The sequence below is a fragment of the Micropterus dolomieu genome, linkage group LG02, assembly GCF_021292245.1.
Source record: "Micropterus dolomieu isolate WLL.071019.BEF.003 ecotype Adirondacks linkage group LG02, ASM2129224v1, whole genome shotgun sequence".
Classification (NCBI taxonomy): Eukaryota; Metazoa; Chordata; class Actinopteri; order Centrarchiformes; family Centrarchidae; genus Micropterus; species Micropterus dolomieu.
In genome coordinates, this window is record NC_060151.1 from 23,240,352 (window position 1) to 23,261,433 (window position 21,082).

The window sequence follows — 21,082 nt, forward strand, 5'->3', positions numbered from 1 at the left end:
CATCACAGGACCTTTGGAACAATGGGTGGGGTTTGACTGGGGGTTGGGGAGAGGGAAATAGCACTTACAACAACCACAGATACCTGTATTACATTTTCAAATTCTTTTCTTCTTTTTTTATAGTTTGTTTTTTGTTCCTTTCCCCGGTTGAGGTTTGGATCTGATGCCTGGTGCTCTAAATAGTGTGTATTTTGGTAAGGGTTAAAAGTTCTCATCAAGCCCCATGTTGCGTGAGTAGCCAACAAGTCTCACACTGTATTGCAGGGTGAAATACTGAAGTGCCTCATCTGAGCAAGCTTGATCTGAAGTAATCATAATGGCTTATTCAGACAGGGTTTAGATTAGACACTGCGGAAACAGGATTTTAAGGGATATTTAATTACAGTTGGAACATCACTTTAACATATTCAGGCTTTTATTGATTGAGTTTTTTCCTGAGCCACAGTTGAGAGCGATTAAAGCTAACAATATCTTACTGTATAGATTTATTGCCATCTAAAATATACCTTATGATGACAATCTCTCATGGAGCTCATTTTTACATCATAGCTGATAATCTGTCTTGGGTTTGATCAGTAAGCACATCTGAGAACTAGTGAACTTAACCAGTGCAGCAAAAATCCTGATCTATGACACAAAACTGGTGTTCACGAATAAAAACAACCAACCCAAGAGAGGACATACTGACAAGCATAAAGCTTTGAGTTGATGATATGGATTGTAAAAGGTATATTCACTTATATTTGTTGTATTGCAGCCTCTAACAGTGCATTACCTATACAGAATGGCACATGTAAGTTGTTCAGAATTACTATAGTGTCAGTAGATAGCAGCTTTGCCAAATCACTTTATGCCAGATTCCTAACACATATGGAAATGAGAGTGTGGTGATATGAAGATACTGTACCTCCAGGTGTGAGAGCTAACAGGCTGTTGGTGTACTGCAGGATCAAAACAAAAGTTGAGCTTGAACTCGCCAGGGACTGTCTTTCTTCTGGTTACTTATATTATGGTCAAGCTGCCACTAGCTCGGTGCTACAGAGTGTTTAACTCAGCAGACATCTCTAACGACAGTATTACAAAAGAAAAAGTCTTCTCATAACCCTTTCATCCCCAATAGTAAGCATCTTTCAGGAAACAGCTGCTCCAAATGGCCATGTGGAGAAACATAAATATTAACACACATGCACACACACACACACACACAATAATATATACAGAGGACCACATGAGTGTAAATGACAAGCTTTTACTTCTAACTTATACTGCTCGAATATTTTTGCATAATGCTGTAGGACAGTAGCCAGCCACGCTGTCATCGCTGCTGCTGCTGCTTGTTTAGTTGCTTTCAGTGGAAAGTTGAAAAGTCTACATGTAGTCCAATGAAATTTCTTTCTCTGGCAAGATGAAATTTCGTTTGATGTGTGGTGCAACCAAAGCTTAGGGCTTTCATCACTTACTGCAGCTCTCCTTGATGCTAAAGCACTCTTGCATTATTGTGAAAAAAAGTGTAAAAAAGTGATATATTTAATAACATATCAGCTATGCATTTGTAGAGCATGACCGCACTTTGCAGAAACAGGCAATAACTTGAGTTTCTTTCAGCCATCAGTGATGTTAATGTCTCAGCTTAATTTGCAAATGCACAATAGCAAGTAGGATCTAATGAGTGTATACGTGAATATATGAATAATATGTTAAGCGACTTTTTTATTCCTATGGTTTATATAAAACAAGTTACAACAGTTAAAAGGAGTACTCTGAATGTAAATCATCTGACTCTGTAATGTATAGATACTACAGTGAAGACCTGCTGTGATGTTTTCATTGTAGGTTGCTTAGCACTGAAAGTAAAATTATGTGTGGTAGTTTTTTAGAATGCTCAGGAAAAAGAAAGTACAGTACTTGTTCTCTGTAGCACTAATACACCTCCAAAACTCAACATTGTTGGTTTCTTCCATTACAGATGGGCAGAACTGTGCGAAATTGTAGAGTGAAAGAATGTACAGTAGATGTAAAAACTGCAATTACTGTAAAGGCACGACATGGAAATAATATATGAAAATGTACAGATTCGGCCAAAAGTGGCTTATACAGGCTTTATTTTTAAGAATGCTGTAATAAGATGAATGATGATGAAAAATGAGAAAACAGAGTGAAACTGTTGGTTTGTGATTGACGTAAAGAATAGTTTGTGTACTGGTTAAATGGACAATCACCACTCAAAGTTCATATCAGGCGCAAGACAACAAACTTGGGTCAAATATGCTTTGTTGCCTATTAGGAAAGAGTCGACTTATGTAATATATAAATGTATACACCTCACTGTTCATTGGTAAATTGACTGTAAACATTCGGCATAGCAGTCTCACTTCATTGCCACTCACTAGTAAATCATGCGTGGTCCCTGGAGCGTGTGTGTGTGTGCGACTGACTGGATGTTTAGATGTTTGTGTGTTCATAGTTTGCCCACCAAGATACATCCTACTGATGTTAATGACTCTCATTAAAAAACAAACATGTGCACTAATGCCAACTACTGTATCTAATTCACTTATTGTAGTGCACCAACAGTTATACAGTGAGACAGAAACAAGGTTTGGATGTAGCTCAGAGTGGCTCCTCAATGTCCAGGTATCAGGTGTCTGTAAGGAACATTACAGGCATATAGAATATGTGCTGAACTTATCCTTAAGTGTCCTGCATCCAAAAAACGGAGGCAAGTATGTGAATAAAAGGGATTCATTAAAAATGGCCAGTAGAGGGAGCAGGTCAGCAGGATGTTGTTAGCTCAGACAGGGCATCTTCTGCTTTCTGGAGTAAAACTAAAGATTGACACCAGAATTCAACTAAAAAACAAGAAAACATATTTAAAAGGACATGAAGGTAAATTGGGGTAATGCTTTGCATATCATTCTGTTCTGAGTTGAACAGTTATTATAGAGATTTAAAGACTTTTTCGTACATACATGAATCTGCAGACACCCTGTCAACAGTGATGTCTGTATGACACCAGATGATAAAGTACCAGAATAAGGAGTAGGCAGGTTAGACCAGGTTACACTTATCTGCACCATCAAATGGAATACTTCCGCAACAAGTACCAGAAATAATAATTACAGTTGTGTTTGTGATCACACTGAAATTTAGATGTTTTTCTGTTTGTCAGTACACTCGATTTTGTTTTGTAATACTTTCACTGTAAATGACCATTACTGTGTAAATCAAAGCAAACTGTCAATTCAATAAAAGAAGCTTGAATGAAATTGTCAGTGTGTTATTTTAGGTGAGATAAAATAAGATGTTCCATTATTACATGTGCTTATTACATCAGATGGTTTTTGCACTGTGACAGTTAACACACTCAAGGACTAGAACAGCTTGTTTTAATGTATAAAGTTAAACTTTTATTTTTATAGGCATACACTGTACATATCAGTTAACTCCATTTTGTTCACCTCTATTGAGAAAGATCTCATTTCAAAGTGGGCTTTAATGTTTTATAAATGAAAAACAGAGTGAATAACAAATCTGGACATTTAAACAAAAGATGATAAATGATATTTTACATTCACATGTGGGGGACATTTAATATTTGGTCAAACACTGATGATTTTGCTTTTCCCATGGGCATAACCTTGCAAAGGCTACCTTTAACACACCTCTGATAATTATGCAACACATCCACCTTGTTTCAGCCTTTTTCAGTGTGGAATCATTTGGCACTTATATGTTTATATGAAGGAAGACATTTACTGTGTGACTAGTTAATTTATTGAATGATTTCCCTCACAAAGTGTGAAGGCCTCAAGACCATGTAAACGTGATGACAAATGTTTGATGTGCATGTTCAGAGTACCAATAGAATGGGCTAATGTGTAAAATGAAAAGAGGGATGAGATCTCTTCACCATCATCTACAGGTTACATTCACTCAGTCGGATTCTTGTCTGGTTGCCTATTTTTGCAGAACATATAAATGCACAATAACTTATTTCACCATAAAGATGTAGTGGTGGTGCTAGCTGCTGAAAAGGTTTATAGAACATACCTGTCATACCTGTAAGCTGTTAAACCTGCCTGTTCTTCAGAAGTTCTTCTGGGTAACATCACACTACAATACTAAGTGAATGCACAGAGCAGCATTTGACTGAAGCGAATGCTGTGTCTAACATGTTTAATGGTTTGTTTATCTAAGAGACAGCACATGCATTTCACTGATCATCATTAGGTACAATGTAATAACTTGCAATACGTATTGAGAGGTCAAACAAAAGCCAGTCTATAAGTACAGTAACATAACTGCTGAGAGAGTAACACACAGTATGATGGTTAATCACGGCCCCTTTGCTTTGACAAAATGGAAGAAAAAAACAACCATGTGATCCTCTTGGTACAGTAAGCGGTACGGATTAATAGTATTTTCTCTTTAATTAGTTTAGTTTAATAAGCTTGGGGTATACAGTCTTGCAGGTGGGTGGTTGGATTTGGACAGATGAGGGGAGAGCTGATGGCTGTCAATGAGGGATGTGGTATGGTGTCTGCAGAGCAGGAGCACCAGCAAACAGTAGGGAGGGACTTTCTATTTTGGGAAGTGCAGCAGAGACGGCAGAGGCAGTGACTGTTCATACAAACATGTCAGCTAGATGTGACGCTGCAGGGAGGGGCAGAAGCATTAGTGGGTGGCTGAGGAGTTAGGGACAGGTTATGGAGGTAGGCAGCAGGAGCAGCTAAGTACAGTCTACCTCCCTCTCTATCCCCACATATTTGAGGGCATCGGCTTGGCTGTATCTACGAGAGTAAAATGACATAAAGAATATGAGTTAGTATACAGTATCTGCAGAAACCAGTGATTCAGTCACAATACACAGCAACCTTTTTTGCTATTTTACTTTAAAGCTCGTGGCCCGTAAGTCTACCTGTAGTCAAAGAAGAGCTCCTCTCCTTTCAAGATAGCTCGTTTGGCAAAGATTCCAATCCGGTGGTCTCCATTCACCATTACCACTGCAATGGCGGCAAACACAATATCAGCCAACAAAATACTGCTTTCATCCCACAAAAATCCTAGCCATTAACATTTGACTTGACAGCAAAACAAAGTGACTTAGTCATACCTTTTGCGTAGCAGTTGGGATTAACTGAATGATTTGCAAAGCGGATTTTGTTTCCCTTTCGCGTGGCATCCACAACAAAGTCTATTGAGAGACATAGAGTACATTAAGGAATATTCAATAAAACCATGGTATGGTTATGACCAGAGGAGGAGTGGGGATACTTGCCATTGTTTAAGTTGAAAAGGAAGCTAGACATGTATTTGTCATAGATCCTTCCACGTCGGTCTGCCTCATCTTGGGAGATCAGCTGCTCAAGCACACACACACAGTAATAATGAATACTAAGGTACTAACTACAAAACTTTTATCAAGCTGGGAGCTAAATAAGGTGCCCTCAATCTGACTACAGTGCATGGACTTGCCTCTCCGCAATATTCAGAAATGAACTCATTCTTCTGAACTGACTCTTTGATGAAGGTGCCCCATCCGGCGACATCTGATGGAGCCAAAAGCAGGTGCTGAGAGAAGTCAGATGCAGGTTAGGACACAACGTATGTGTGATCTGAACACTTCTCCAGATGAACAGATTTACACATTTGAAACATTTAACCTTTCAGACCTTCAAGTATCCTCGTGTACCTTTTTTAGGCCTCTTTGGATGCTGCAGTTCTTGCAGGAGACCCCTTTGCTGTCCCAGTGGTCTGCAGTGCCACAGGTCATGCACAGATCTGGGTCACACTCTCTCACAGCCAGGTAGCAGGGACACTGTTTAGTGTTGCACTGTGTCTTACATCTGCAGCCTGGGAAGCGGTTTGGGCCTGGAAAACATTTTGACAGAAAGCTATTCTGAAAGGTGACGTGCTGAGAACGTTTATGAGCTAACTGCATGCGGCAATACAGAGAGATGATACATTATGACTTGGCAGAACACAATATGATTATGATAAATAATTCCATCTCAAAATTGCAGTTGCAGCACAGAAGCTCAATGGCTGATTAATGCTAAGAAGCCCAACAGTCAGCGACCTCTGCTGGCAGATATGCTGAAATGCACTTTTGCAGAGTGTAATACAACACCCTGCGGGCAGATGAACGGAAGGATCAGGCAAAAATAACCGAAATGTCTTTCCAGCAGACTCTGCTTTGGGAAAACTGTCCATAACAAGAGCTCCAGGCAGTATTTGTCTTCTCTGACGTGCCATTTTAACCTCCCACTTGCAGCCTGTGTGTGTGTTTTTTTTTTGTCTGTATCATCAAGCATTGTTTAGCTGGAGCTGTCTGACTCATACTGATGTTGCAGATGATGCATGTATATCAGGCTCAGAGCCTGTCACATCCCTTTGATTTCTCTCCAAGTCTTTAGAGCACACACATGTGCAACCGAGGGCTGCTTCCTGTTTGGCCATGGTTCTCCTCTGCTACGGGAAAAGGCGAGGTAACAGTCGGATAAGGTGGGGGTGGGGGGAGGTGGCTGAACCACAACAGATGAACAAATGAGGCAAAACTATCTTTTCCAAAACATAGCAAAATGTTTACTTCGTCTTATCCTCTATCCAAAATGCATTCCTCCACCATGTGGCCATTTCGGAAAACTCAGTTCTGGGTCACTGCTGCTGCAGCAAATGGCTCATTGTGAACGCAGTTCTGTATTAAACAGACACCCACCTATCCGTGCCAGAGGACAGTTTCTCGTCTGACCACTGCCAGAATACTGCAGAATCATTTTACATTCTCCTTTCCTGCTCTATTGTGGCCTGGCAAAAGGGCTTTAAAGCTACTGAGAGCTTTCAGTGGAAAACGTGACAAACTATTTTCTTTTAACATCACGAGGAAGGAGCAAGCTTATTATGTGTTTGTTTGTGTAACAAAGAAAGAAGCATAGAGCATGGTCTCACAGGTGAATAAGAAAGGTGACACTCACACTCCTGCTGGCACTGGCAGAACTTCTCACAGAAATTCTGGGTCATCACACATGGGCAGGAGCTGTCGCATGGATGGTCGGGGTGATCACATGGCTGGTAGTTAAACACCTGATTGGATGAGTTATCTAGAGCAACAGAGGACAAAGCCCTCAGACTACCACAGCAAGCTATGTTGTATTTCAGAGGACATTGTATAGTAATAGTCATGCTGTGATGTTTTACCTTTCTTTAGCTGAATCTTTGCCCATAACCTGCCACATTAAACAAACAAATGACAGGGTCTATCAGCTTGGTTAAAACTACTCTAACTTGTTGCACACCTATTTAGTTGATTTACTTGTCATGGCTTATTAAGTGACAAACATTGAAAAGTGAAAGAAAGACCAAATGCGGTGTTAATAGAAATACAAGAGTGCAGAATACATTTATTTCTGCCTGACTTTTAATTTTAACCTTAATCTATTCAGGGAAGTTTTACTGAGGGCCGAGCTCCCTTTAGCTAGAGATCATGTTGTGATCATGTTTCCATCAGTCAGAAAAGGGTGGGCAAGAGAGGTAGAATAACTGGTGATATCATGCCTGTGTTTCCTTTTTTTCTTTTGGGGCGAGATGCCTCCATCAACCAAAGGCACACGATGGATCAGGGCCTCCTTCACTGCAAACTCATACACCTGTGGGAAAGAAAAATGACATAAACAATAACACATATTGCTAATTTATTACAAATGTACACTATTGTGAAGAAATTCTGTTCTCTTCATCATAGTTATGTTGTATAATGTAGTGCTGCTCGTGCTGAAAAGCACACTGCCGCGATTACGCCACAGAACATCCTGCCCCTTCATCCTCGCTTATCAAAACTCTACTACAGAGGCCAAACATACACATGCATCAGTGTGCACACACACTCAACCACCTCTGGCTGCCAAAACCCAGATTTGGACTCTTTCCCCGGACACAGACATACATAATGATGCAGCTGGTTTCAGAAATTCCACTCAGTTAAGACAGTCCAATACAGACTGGACTAGTCTGGCCATGGGACAAGAGGCGCTACAATGTTCGGATGTAAACAAGCTAGGCTGCTTCAACACGTCTTAAATGTCAAGATTTGTCTTACCTGATCTGGATGTTTTGTGCTCAAAAATAAAAATATAATAAAATAATTTTGAAGTTTTAAAATATTTACTACAAGCTTTCTTATGCGCAGCCCACATGACACTAAACTGACACTGTCTGGTAATGCCTGAGGTGACTGCATCTTGATTGAATATGAGAGGCATCACATCTGGTAAGCATCCCTGTTTATGGTGCCACATGCCATTCTCTCTGTAGTCAGCCCAATTATCCACACCATAAAACCACAGGCACAGGATACATGTGTTATTACACTCCCACTGACGCAAACGCAATAGAAATCAGCAACGTAAGTATGTTGTCTCCTTCAATTCAAAACAACTAAGCGTCAGTTTCAGAAAGCATTAGTCAGAGTTCGTTATTTAACTTATTTAACTAAAACTATATGTCATAGCTAATATAGCTAGTAAACAAGACATGAGACCGCTAACAACACATAACTGGCACAGCAGTTATGGGTTGCTATTTTAGTAGTTAGTGCTGTTTCTCTAAATTAAGATCTAATTTCTCATAAACCCTACTGCTTTTATATCCTAGTTGTCACCGCTCTCTTTCCAGGCACTTGTTTTGTGTGTTCCTTTTCTTTTCTGCTCTACTGAAGTGTTCAGAATGTTTACATCTATTTCAAGCTTTTTTCTCGTTCCAGCATCTGGTATTTTACAGGGGAACTTTTTTACACATCAAAGTCTATTTACAGGTCTTGGGGAGTATTACTGCATAGTGAAAAATATTGCATGATGCCTTTTGTGGATCCATAGGCATCGGTTCGGGCTGAAGACTACAAATGTGAAAATTAATAAAACTCTAGGGATGTGGTGTCAGAAAGAAGTGAGCTTACCAGACCTCTGCAGCCCGCTCCACATCTCTGCTTGAGGCTAGCGGCTTGTAGCTACATTAACCACTACTGGCATAACCCCCTCTGACTAAACTTTTGGTGGTCCAGTTGCATTATAGACAAGGGCGTCACTATTGTGTTGAAAAGTGGTGGGGACAAAGGTCTGAGATTAGGGTTGTGATGAAAGACTCAGGTCACGAGAACAAGACGAGAAGATATTTTAACACTATTTTGAAGAAATATTTGATGCTGAAATAGTGCTGTCAGGTGGGGTGGGGGGTCAAGGGGTCCTCTGCCAGAGGATTTTAATTTACTGCACTCTGGAGACATTTTCTGCACCAATTTATGGTCTAAATGTCTTTATGTCTAAATTTACATGAAGGGAAACACAAAACTCAGGTGGCAGGTGACAATTCAAAATATAAAAATATAATGGAAAATAATACAGTAATCAGTAGCTTTTTTTGCTTAAGTTACTTTCTTGGACAATGCACATGTGTTTCTTCTAGATTTAAATAGCATTGCATGTTTTCTTATTGTGCAAATAAAAGTTCTCCAAGCAATTTCATTTGTTATTTCTTGTTGCAAACTTTTTTTTAGAACATTTTTAACAAATGCTTTCTAAAAATCATGGAGACAAAATCAGCCAATTTAAAAACTGGTGGGGACATGTCCCCAGCGTCCCCAGTGTAAATGACACCTATGATTGCAGGTATTGTAGGCACCAGGTTTTGACAAGGAAAAAGGAGTGGAATAAAAAAGACAATATCTCTGGTTTGGCTTTTACACTGTCCATCTCGAGTCTGATCCTATATGTAACAACTTAAAAAAACATAATTTGTTTAGATGTAAGCCATAATTTGGTATGTGCTATCAATCATTTTTAGACATTCATTACATTTTTTAATTGGTGAATGAATACAGCAAATTTAGCGCAACATGCTCTACTTATGGTCCAAGAGGAAATATGCTGAGATGAGAAAACTGGTAAGTGTGCGAACACTTCTTCACCTCCTTGCAGTTCTTTGTACCGATGAGGCGAGCGATGGAGCAGAAGTTGTTGAAATATGTGCCGTGTAGCACCCTGAACAGTGACTCCTCGGCCCCGCTCCACTGGACCACACAGCACGCCTGCTGCTCCCCGTCATCATCCCCTGGACGCAGCTTGGTGGGAGTCTGGCACCGTGAATTCCCCTCTGTCACACACACACACACACACACACACACACACACACACACACACACACACACACACACACTAAATACTAAAGAAAGTTTGTTTCATATTTTTTGAATCTACACACATGCAGCTGCACACACTAACACTTGTCTATTACTTGGTCTTGGCAAAAGATTTTTGATAGCATTTTATCTGCACGCACACATCACTAGTGCTAATTTGTCCCTATACTGACACACTTACTGCTATTTCTTGGTGCCATTTTTGTTTATCTGCATCTTCTGTATGTACACACACACACACAGGCACACACACACAAAGTCACAGGGGACCATGGGCTTTGATTTAGCTTTTTGGAAATTCAAGACTGATGCTCGCACACCCACAGCTCAAGGCAGATGAATGTTGCTTGGCAACAGGCTGAATCCAGCATTGCTGTAGCCACATGCTCCAGCACTGAGTATCTTTATTAATCCGCTCAACAATCTGTTTTTTCCACATTATCTCAACACGTGCAAGAGAGTCTGCTGAGTCACTGGCTGAGCAAGAGCATTTCCAAAACTAACAAAGACTTCCAGTTAGGCCCTGATGGCGATGAACAACAACCTAAGAGCTCCAGGGGAGGAGTGGACGATGAAGAGGCAGGGGAGATTGCTTTTATTTCCATCCCGCTGCTCTCCACAAGAAGATGTCAACAAAAAATACAAAGTCGGAAGACGGGGAGAGGGAACAAAATGTTTGTGTTGGGGCTGAAGCATGCAAAACTATTGGCAGGTTTATTTTGCTTGGCAAGTGAGAGCTGATATTGAGAGGAGATGGTGGAAGGGAGACAGAGGAAAGAGGAGGATATGACTTGAAAGCTATCATCTTCAGCCAAGTTTCACTTTTCTGAAAGACTGCAGTCAGGGCAACAGCCTTCCAGACAAGGAGGGATTTGGGGGAGGTTATGGTAAATGATGCATCCACTCAGTCATACAGTGACTCAGAAGCACATTAAAATAACTGTGTCTATACTGTATGAAGTCTCAAAGCAAATAGTCACTGTAGTATAGTAATAAGTCAAAGTAAAAATAAAAACTCCAAAATAAGAAACTTGTAGATAAACTGAATCTTTTCCTTAACTCCCTTAGTCATCCTGCCTAGACTAGACAAAGTACCTGGTGGTTTCAAAAAGCAGCTCCAAACAGTTCTTGTGAGATCAGACTCTTACCTGAGGATGAAGTGGTTTCATGATCACTGTCGCCCTCTTTGCCTTCCTCAGCAGACCCAGATGGTCCAGGACAACTGGAGCTGGTGGGACGCTGCTGCCTTCGGCGCCTTCGAGACCTCTGTGATCGTAACATATTCTGATTCACGAACTCTTTAGCCCCTTTCTTCAAAAGAGCATACGGGATGGGAAAAACCACAAGAGAGTAAACAATGGTACTACTGCGTACAAAATGCATTAATAGGTAATTAATTGTGAGCTTGGCATACCTGTAACAAGAAGCAGTCTACACCACATGGTTCGGTCTCCATCCGGATCTCCTTACTTTTCCTCTTGTAAACATTAGGTGTAGCATGGAAAGCTTTATGAATGCAAACAAACATATTTTGACTCTCTATTGTACATCAGGTGATTAGTAGTTAGCAACTGTACAAAAGTAAGTAAGTTGTAAGTAAATAAAAACACCCAAAGCACAAAAAAGTGCTGGGAAGTCATAGTGTAATTATAATGTATTTACTACAATCTCACTGGTAATAAACAAACCTAAATTTGAACAAATCTGCAGGAGAAAAAACAAAACAAAACATAAATCAAGCCATTACGGTGGAGGAAGCAGTCATATTTGAAGCAACGTCTGCAGAAGAGCGTGTGGAAGGAGTGTAACGACTGCTCCCGCTGCACAGACTTGGCAAAAGGCCCATCCAGGTTGGGGGTGCAGAGGGGGGGCAGCTTCACTGGGCTAGGGGGCTCCAAGAGGTCCTTGTACCTATGGAGGTGACATGGTGAGTTTTAGTAGTAATATATCACCTGTTATCTTACCACAGTATTCATATACTCATTTGAAGTTGGTGCTGGGTGAAGTTGTAGATGTGTCTTTCTAAGTAAAGCTCTTTCAGATGCTGATGCAACTGCTCCTTTGAGTCAGAGAGCCTGAGAGGGAGCCACCATTATTACTTTCCTCCCTGACAGCTTGCGTCTCCATGGTGAACACTAAGCAACAGCCTGTTCAGCATTGTGCACATAGATCCCCAGTTTCACTGCACTTTTCTTACTTTTCCTTCAGCTCCTCCATGGTGCCCTTGTAAGGGAACATTGAGGCGATGGCTGTAAATATCTTATCGCTGGGGACCTTCTTGCTGCCGGACAGGTCCCTCACTTTGGGAGACAAAGAGACAGTGAACAGAGTTGGTTATACAAATAACCTAGTTTTGTCTACACATAAGGTTTTAATACAGATTCATCAATAAAGCTTATGCAATGTGTTCTTTTAAACATTTGCAATGGCACACAGGTTTTCCCAGTGCTCAAGGCCAGTTAGCAATTACATGTTCTGAAAAAAGTTCTCAGTGAAAATCATGATGTAATACAAACAGTGTATTTGTGTGTCTTTTTTTCATGGATTCATCATCCATGGATGTGTTTGCGTACCAGTAGCAGAGTGACTGTGTAGCCAGATATGCTTCCATCACTAAGTGTTACAGCCTAGTTTACCATAAAGCCTGGTACAAGAGGTCAATAAGTTCTGTAATTAGAGACAGGCCATATCAGTGTCATGGACAAACAGGTTCCCTCACACACAGCACCCATACAGGGACTGAGGGACAGCTTTAAAGTAAACAATGCCTGTGCAAGAGCTGCTGTGGCAGGGCGACCTTGTGGCAGCTGTACAGTGTAATGAGAGGAACAGTACTGGCCTTGTTTGTGCTGCAGCCCTGTTCTCTCAAAGGACAAAGTCTGAACACAGCTGAAGACTTGCTTACCCTCAGTAGTGCTCCTCCTCTTCCTCCTGATGAATGCCACTGCACCAGGTTTTGCATCTTCTGAACCCTCCACTGAGCTACTCCTCATCACTCTCTCGTCCTCCTTCTTTCCCATCACCTCCACTGCAGCCGCCGCTTCCTCCTCTTCCTCCTCCTCGTGGTCAGAGTACTGGCTCAAGGCCTCCACCAGCTCTTTAAAGATCTCATCACTGATAAACCCCCCCTCTGGGATACAATTAACATGTCAGAATGTAACAAGCGTCAACCCCTTAAATACTGTATTTATGTTTTCCACAGGCATCTAGAATGACATCATCTACATCATCAAGTTCTCAATTGATTGTTAGATTATGGGATCTGTGCAGACATGGCACAGAGCAGTAAACACACACCTCTGTCACCATGAACACCATCGTAGTTGTCAATTAGTTCCTCCAAGAAGGCCTCATCCTGTTCCAGCACCTCGTCGCCCATGTACGGGATGTTGTGAAGGAACGTCTCATCCTCCACCTAAGAAACAAAAACTTCCATCAAGACAGGTATGCAACCAGTTGATGTTGCATGTCACACTACTACCTGTGGTGCTTTTGAGGACCTACAGCTGAAAGCCATGGTCCTGCCTCTGGACATTTCACTGTCCAACAAAGGAACACAACGGCACTGGAAATATAAGCAATGTAAAAAAAGATGTGTTTCACCAATGTGTGTCTATGCTCTGTGAGCATGACCCCTTTTGCAGGTAGAACCCTGGAAACCCCGCTTTTGGCTTGATTACATGCATTCTTGAGTTCATCAAACTGGTTTAGATGTTCCATAAACTCATGAATAGTGGAATTCAATCAACTCACAGATGATCATGTCTATTTCCATTGAACACGTGTAAATATTCATAATCGGAAACAGGTGAATGAGTAAAATATTATATAAAGTGCTCCTGTTCCTGTAATAACTTTGTAAATGCTGACAACACAATGTGGTTTATTTCATACCATGAAGTTGTGCTGCAGAGGTGACCAGGAGTACATGAAAGGGATTCCTGCCACTGTTGACAGTGGTCTCATGGCAATGGCTTGAGCTTTAAATGCTGGGAAGCCAAACTCCACTGTACACATCTGTAAGAGAACCAGAGGTGGGTTGGGTTATAGAATTATTAATTGAAGACACATGCTGAGCAACAACCAACAAATAACCTAAACCCAGTAAACACAATAAAGCAGACTCTGACAGCATGTGCAAAGCGAATGATGCTGTTATGCCCTCACTAGCTCCAGCCACTTTTAGGCTGCCATATGTTCCACTTTTGGCACATAGCTTCGTCTCGAGCTATTTTAGTAACACCTGACAACCAGGTGGGAATCAAACCAGAACACTGGGGCTGGTAAAAAAAACTCAACATGATGGACTTAAGGAGTTTTCTCACAAAGCATACATTCTCTCCCTCACACACACACACACACACACACACACACACACACACCTTCTTGCTGGCAAGAGCTCCACTAGAAGTTGATAGAGGGATGGACTGAATCCTGAGCTTGGACCACTCTGCATTCAGGACATTTGTCTGCTGCTCAATCTTTTGCCTGTTGGACATGTACAGGGTCTAGAAACAAACAGAACAAGGAGCATGTCACGTTCACTGTGCACATAAACATACACAATGAATGCTGTATATAAAACACACACCTAATGCAAGTTCCCATACCATGCATACAGTTCACAGGCATCTTTTATATTTTTTATAAGCAAAGGTGTCCATAAATAAGTTGACCCACCTTCACCGCCTCTGCTTTTTTAAGGCGTTTTAATTGGCGAAGGCGCATATACTCAGACTTGACCCTTCTTCTCCACTCTAGCAGGCTCTGGGAGGGTGCAAAGGAAAGCTGAGGTCTTAGGGTTGGTGGGGCAGCACCCGTGCCAGGGGCTGGGGCTGCAGCAGCTGTTTCCTCCATGACTCTTTAAAAAGACAGATACTATATGAAAAACCAGTCCAACCTCACTGTGGTAGGCTGCATGATGCATCAAGACCATTAAACAGGGTAAATACAAAAAGGGAGTTTAAAGGGTGCAAGGTAATACTCCCAGAAAAATAATAATAATTTTGGGCAATTTTATTTATTTATTTAAAGTGTGCTTGGGACTCAATAGTAGGTGTATAGTGAATTTAATACTGCTTTCAACTATTCTATCACTATAATTCTCAATAATTAATGACTGATAGCGGGATAGAGTCCCTTGTTAAATTACTATATAATAATTACTAGCCTATTTAATCTTTATTACAACACACAGTACGTACTAAATACTCTCCCTATGCCTCTCACAGGCATAAAACTTCCCCATTCACCCTCACTGAGTGCATTTGAAAGAGTGCCCCCCTCTGTTGGAAAAACAAAACTGACATTTAATGTAAAAAAATGCCGTCCACACGGGTGCTTTAACTGCTTACGGTAAGACTTCCGTCGGTCCTTTTTTAATCATGGATGGCAGCTGACCAAATAAAGAACAAACAGACCCATGGTGTGCACACAAATAAGTAAGGTCTCCATGAATTTAACAGCACGGGGCATCCACATTGCTCCGGAGTGGGCGTGCCTCTCCAGAAAACCAATATGAAGCAGAGCAGAAAAGTGCGTAGTACAGTTTTGCTATGTTTCATAATCTTCTTACTGAACATCAACTTTTCTGTCTGCGCTAAAACAGATTCAAAAATACGTATAAAGAGAACACTGAGCTCGGAAAACTGCTGTAGTCCATTTTTCTGGTCTATCAGCCGTGCACACGTTTCAGCCACAGCTATGAAGTGCGCTACGTCCTGTAGCTGCAGCCCGTTAAGACACGAGCTGCACAGTATCCATTTAAATGTGCAATACTTTAAAGACGTGCGCACCGAGCACCACAATGACAGGACGTTATTCTAGGGGACGCGTGTGCACGTCTGCCTCTACATCCAGTGTCGCAGTTATTAAATACCTTCAAATCCACGTCTTGCGTCTTATTTGTTGCTACAGGAGCCCACAACGCGACCAAGTCCTTGTGTGTTTTTCAATAGTAGAGCGATCCGGAGCAATTAAAGGCTGCCTTTGCTATGGATCTGACGCAGATATCGTCTCCGCACGGCGAGGGAATCTCTGAGAAATCCCTACGTTATCCATGGGCATGGTGCTGGAGGTTGTTGTTGTTGTCGCTTACAAATAGCTGCGCACTTGGCTTGGTTGAGCCAACCCGAGCAGGAGGGTGACGTCTTTATTATGATCACAGCCTTTCCTAGCAGAGGAGGATTTATTACTATTCTGCATCCTGGGAATAAAAAGTAGCGTGGAGTAGCCACAGCACAGCCGTTTACACGCACACACAGGAACTGATGCAACTGTCCTGAGTGCTAGATCGCCATCTAAATGCGTGACGGCATAAAACCCTGTGGGGTCTAAAATGCATAATTTCAAATAAATAAATGAAACAATCTCACAGGAATAGTATAGTATTTTTGAAATAGCGAAAGAAATAGACGGCTCACACACCGGAAACACATGTACATAATAGGAGTAATTACCCCGATTGTGCAGATTTTGTAGATAAAATGAACTGTATAAAAAAATGTAAGATTTAAAAACCATCAATAGTTGAAAACTCCTACAGTGGAGTTCGTCGGATGGAAAACAGTTCAGTTGTTGTTCTGCACTCCTCCTCCAGGGAGAACCCAACGCATTTCATCCTCCGTGTTGAAACAGAGGTCCTCGGGACACTGGTGCGGTCACGTACTCTACATAAAATCCTAACTTAGACAATTTAAGTCGAAAACATGATAAAAGCATCAAATGCATGTTTTTTGTTTGTGCTGAAATTCTGGAAAGGGTTATCCTGATGAGTAGAACAACATATTAAAGCCACAATTTAATGAAGAATTCCTTAAACCGTATAATCTTCAATCTATGATAAACAGTTTCTGTTTTAAATGTTTTCACAGATGGTGGTGAAGAAACGTCAGCAACGTCATATCCTTTAAAGGTAGGGTATGTGATTCTGGAGAAATCCAATACAGTGACAAATACCAGGACATAAAGCAAACAACGACACAGAAAGGAATGAAACTAACGTGGGTTAGCAAACTGCCCCTACAGCTGCTGCTGTGAAGCTAACATGCAGAGGAGGTTATATAGAGCCAGCACACCGCAGCACACCAATTCAACTCTCCTGCTGCTATCACATTAGCTAACGCCACAACAGCATATCGGGGCGAAGTAGAAGTAAGCTGAATGTCAGTGGGCAAGTACATTAACATTATCTGACACACTTGGTCCGAGCCACTTGTTTCCCATTTACAGTGTTACCCGAGCCAGAGTTTCCGATTTTTTTCAGTGCACACACACACACACACATTGAACGGACAGCTAGCTGACCATGTTGCTGAATCTGACAAAGACAACAGCCCCGTGTAAACTGGTGGTACATTTATCAGATCAATGGAACAAATTATTGACAAGTAGGCCTACCAATGGAAACTGCAAATGGCCACCAAGTGAATTCCTAATCAGTTACCTTTTAGGGATTGTGATTATTATTGATTTAAAGCATGTATTATTGCTTTTATATACTTACATTATATACCTTACATTATACAGTCCCCTCCAAAAGTATTGGAATGGTAGGGCAAATTCCTTTGTTTTTGTTGATCATCATTACATTTGGTATTTGGAGCAGTTTTATATTTACATAAGTTTAAATTGACAGTGTGAAAATACAAAACAGGATATACTACTTATGTTTTAATGTTAAGGAAGCAACATACATTGCATAGGCTATTAATATTAAATGTCCATGATTACTTGAGGTATTGCTGCTTTGACAAACATTGCTGTTTTCACTCTTTACAATAGATATTTTAACACAATTTGTCTGTTTCACAGACATTGAAACTCAGTATATTAGTAAAACATATATTTAGTTTTATAAATCAAAAAGAAAAAAACAGACACATTTTAAGGGTGTTTGTTATCTTTAGTCTTTGCATTTGATGTCCCTTTGGACAAGGACATTCAGAGAAGAAATATGTCTCATTTTACATAGCCAACTGATTTATTATTGTTTTGAAGTTGTGGACATATGAGGGCAAATTCAAATATCAGTTCAGTTCATAAATATAGGCTATATTGTAAAATGTAACCCAGCATAATATCTGACAGGCTGTAAAGATTTTAATTGTTATTATTCTGTTAATATTTACAGTTTAGGTTTTTATTTCTTGAAAATAAACTCTTAATGGATAAAAAGGAAACCACAGAAATGCTTCTTCTCTGGCACACAAGATGGCACTGTTAAGCTAGTAATACCATGACACAACGGGTTTATACAGTACATACCTGGCTTGACATGGTTTGGGTTGATATCATGCTACACCAACATGACTGCCTCGTTGAGTTTCTCTCTGATCACTGAGCTGCCGTTTATCCCTTTTGCTCTCTGGTTCTGGTGTTTATGTCATGCATTCCTGGTTAATGATTATTAGGGTTGGGCGATGTCTACAAAATTTCCATCGGACGATGTCTACATTGAAACATTGGGATGGACGATGCATGGGGGGGTAGCAGTCGTCATTTGTGCACGTGTTCACTCGCACAGACTTAACTCGGTTAAACAACGTGGTAGCCTATGACGTTACAAGTTGCGGTGGATATTATACAAGCACAGACCAGGTAAAGCAGCAGTAAACACACTGTGCAGATGTTGGTTTAGGTAGTTTGATATCTGCTGCCGTGATAACGGAAAAAAGACGAGTTCTGTGTCTTTTAGGGGACTTTATAAAATGTACTGATGGAGAAAGTGGAGTAGACGGGCGGGGGAGGGAGACAGAGAGAGGCTGAACAAGCCGGTGTGTATAACTGAGGTGTAAGCCTCTTGTGTGTCTGAATGTGGGTACAAGAGAATTCCGAGGAAGGTGCAAAGCATATTTTAATTAATAATAATAATAATCCTGGAGTGGTGATTAAAACCTGCTTTTATATGGCAGTATTATGTGAAAAATTTAGATTTTTTGCCAGTGTTCTGACGATGCCTTGTGGAAAAAAATGCTACCGTAGTGTAAATCGATAGCAGACTCTTTCTCTCTTTACTCTGCCTATCGAAAAATGCTACCTTATGTGTTCCTATTTCCATAAAGTTATAACTCTCACAGTATTATGACATCTTCTGTTTTTTGAATATATTATAACATTTCAGGGGGGCCCTGCGATGGATCAGCGACCTTTACACCGACTCCCCCGATGTGAGCTGAAATTGGCTCCAGCCCCCTGAGACCCTGTACGCAGGATAAGCCGTTCACATCCACACCTAAGGACAATTTTGGAGACGCCGATTAACCTAGCCTGCATGTCTTTGGATGCAAACTCCACACAGAAAGGCCGATGCAACCGGGGTTTGAACCCACAACACTCATGCTGTAAGGCAACAGCACTAACCACTGCACCACATTAGTGATGTGCAATACCCCTTAATTCCTATACGATCCAATACCAAGTAATACCCAGGCTGGTTTTTCCGATACCAATACCAATACTTTTTACATATTTAATGCAAGTTTAATGTGGGGAAAAATCTGACCTCCCTTCTTCCGTTTCTGTATTTATGAGAGAAATAAGGAGTAGGCTGTTGCCTTACCAATTCAAAATAATAGCTGCATAATGACAAGACATCAAACTACATATTCTTTAATTATAATAAAAATATCCTGCTCAGAACTGCTGTTTCATAAACTTCATCCTATTATTTTGACTTAATCTCATATGTTTAGCGAAGTTTGGAGTGTGGCCAAAGTATTTCACTGTCAAGTCACATTATTCACATGTCACATTATTACTTTCACAGCTAAAATACAGCCAGATGTGACTGTTTTTACAGAGTCAGTATTCAATCGTGAGAAATGTAAAGGGCTGCAGCGGCTCACTTTAAAGAAGCTCTGTCACAGAGCCATAGCGCAAGCATGACTTTGACAGGCGGAAGGAAAAGTAGTTCCTATCAACCGTGTAGCCTATAATTAGACCATCCTGGTGACAGTAAGATACTTATGATAAAACACACACTCATTCCAAAGGACTGAGTTTAGATATAGATCCTTTTATATGAGTATCGATCCTGGAGTAGGAAACGTTGGTATCAGAAATATGGATACTTTAGGATCGATCCGCACATCACTAGTTGAAATACTGTATTATGCCATCTTTATTTAAGATATCAGGGTTAGCGTATTCTGATAGACTAATAATGATTTTTTAAAATATGTATATCTTATGATGGGTTACAATCACTATGCCTGCTCAACATCATGATCTGGTCTGTCAGCCATCGCCAATGGACTATGGTATCGTCTATCAGCCCAACCCTACTAATTATGCATTCATTGTATCTTTAATGATACAGCATATTTGCAGTGTCTACAGTGGTATTTAAAATAGCCCGTGCCATGTTGATACTGAACTGTCTAACACAAGCAAACACACACACACACACACACACACACACACACACACGCACACACACGCACACACACACACACACACACACACACACACACAGGGAGATAGGCTTAGAGAATAGGGCTATTATCAGCAGGAAGTTTTAAATTCTGTACAAAGGAAAACTGTTTGTTGGTCTGGCGCCTATCATTGTGGGACTATTGTCTTCAAGTATGGGGTACCTTTTATGATCTGTGACAAAGGTTCACAAAGTATCTGATTAAATAGTTACCTCTTTAAGTCATGACTGGTGTGAGAAGCCTTTATTCATTGAAAAGAGGTGCGGCAAGTAAACTTTGACTTCTCACTTCATTCTACCTTACCTCAACAGAACATTTGAAATGTTTTTAGCTCCTCCATTCAGCAATTTAACTTTACTCATACTGAAAGTTTGATCCAAATGTAGCCTATTTAAGCGTCTATGTGTGTTTTAAAAAAAACATTTAGTCAGTTACATAAAAAAGAGCGGTCTCCTTTATC

At 40.7% G+C, this 21,082-nt stretch overlaps 1 protein-coding gene and 1 long non-coding RNA gene across 4 annotated transcripts; one reads left to right on the plus strand and one right to left on the minus strand.

The window, feature by feature from the left end:
- Positions 1-3,475: 3,475 nt before the first annotated feature.
- ezh1 (enhancer of zeste 1 polycomb repressive complex 2 subunit) lies at positions 3,476-16,802 on the minus strand. Of its 3 annotated transcripts, none has more exons than XM_046034107.1 (20): positions 16,648-16,802; positions 14,870-15,050; positions 14,572-14,697; positions 14,084-14,206; positions 13,487-13,604; positions 13,095-13,319; positions 12,387-12,489; positions 11,937-12,100; positions 11,604-11,695; positions 11,338-11,500; positions 9,959-10,143; positions 7,555-7,646; positions 7,198-7,226; positions 6,975-7,100; positions 5,693-5,871; positions 5,476-5,571; positions 5,279-5,360; positions 5,114-5,194; positions 4,919-5,003; positions 3,476-4,790 (listed from the first exon to the last, which is right to left on the minus strand). In XM_046034107.1, exons 2-20 carry the CDS (start codon positions 15,044-15,046, stop codon positions 4,730-4,732), a joined length of 2,307 nt encoding a protein of 768 aa, XP_045890063.1. In that variant the 5' UTR covers positions 15,047-15,050; positions 16,648-16,802; the 3' UTR covers positions 3,476-4,729. The 3 variants fall into 3 exon arrangements, with proteins under 3 accessions (XP_045890063.1, XP_045890073.1, XP_045890055.1); XM_046034117.1 differs by having other exon boundaries at positions 16,709-16,729; XM_046034099.1 differs by lacking the exon at positions 16,648-16,802 and adding an exon at positions 16,068-16,447.
- On the plus strand, positions 15,618-19,792 carry LOC123959825. The gene is made up of 3 exons (XR_006822395.1): positions 15,618-15,724; positions 17,062-17,102; positions 19,311-19,792. It is a non-coding gene; the product is annotated as an uncharacterized LOC123959825 (long non-coding RNA).
- The last annotated feature ends 1,290 nt before the right edge of the window (positions 19,793-21,082 follow it).

Excerpts from the sequence above, each read along its gene's own strand:
- ezh1 (XM_046034107.1), bottom strand. The coding sequence starts at position 15,046 with ATGGAGGAAACAGCTGCTGCAGCCCCAGCCCCTGGCACGGGTGCTGCC. Across the intron at positions 13,320-13,486 it reads TGGTGTTCATGGTGACAGAG|AGGGGGGGTTTATCAGTGAT; the intron begins GTGTGTGTTTAC and ends ATTGTATCCCAG. Across the intron at positions 11,696-11,936 it reads ATATGACTGCTTCCTCCACC|CTTTCCATGCTACACCTAAT; the intron begins GTAATGGCTTGA and ends GCATTCATAAAG.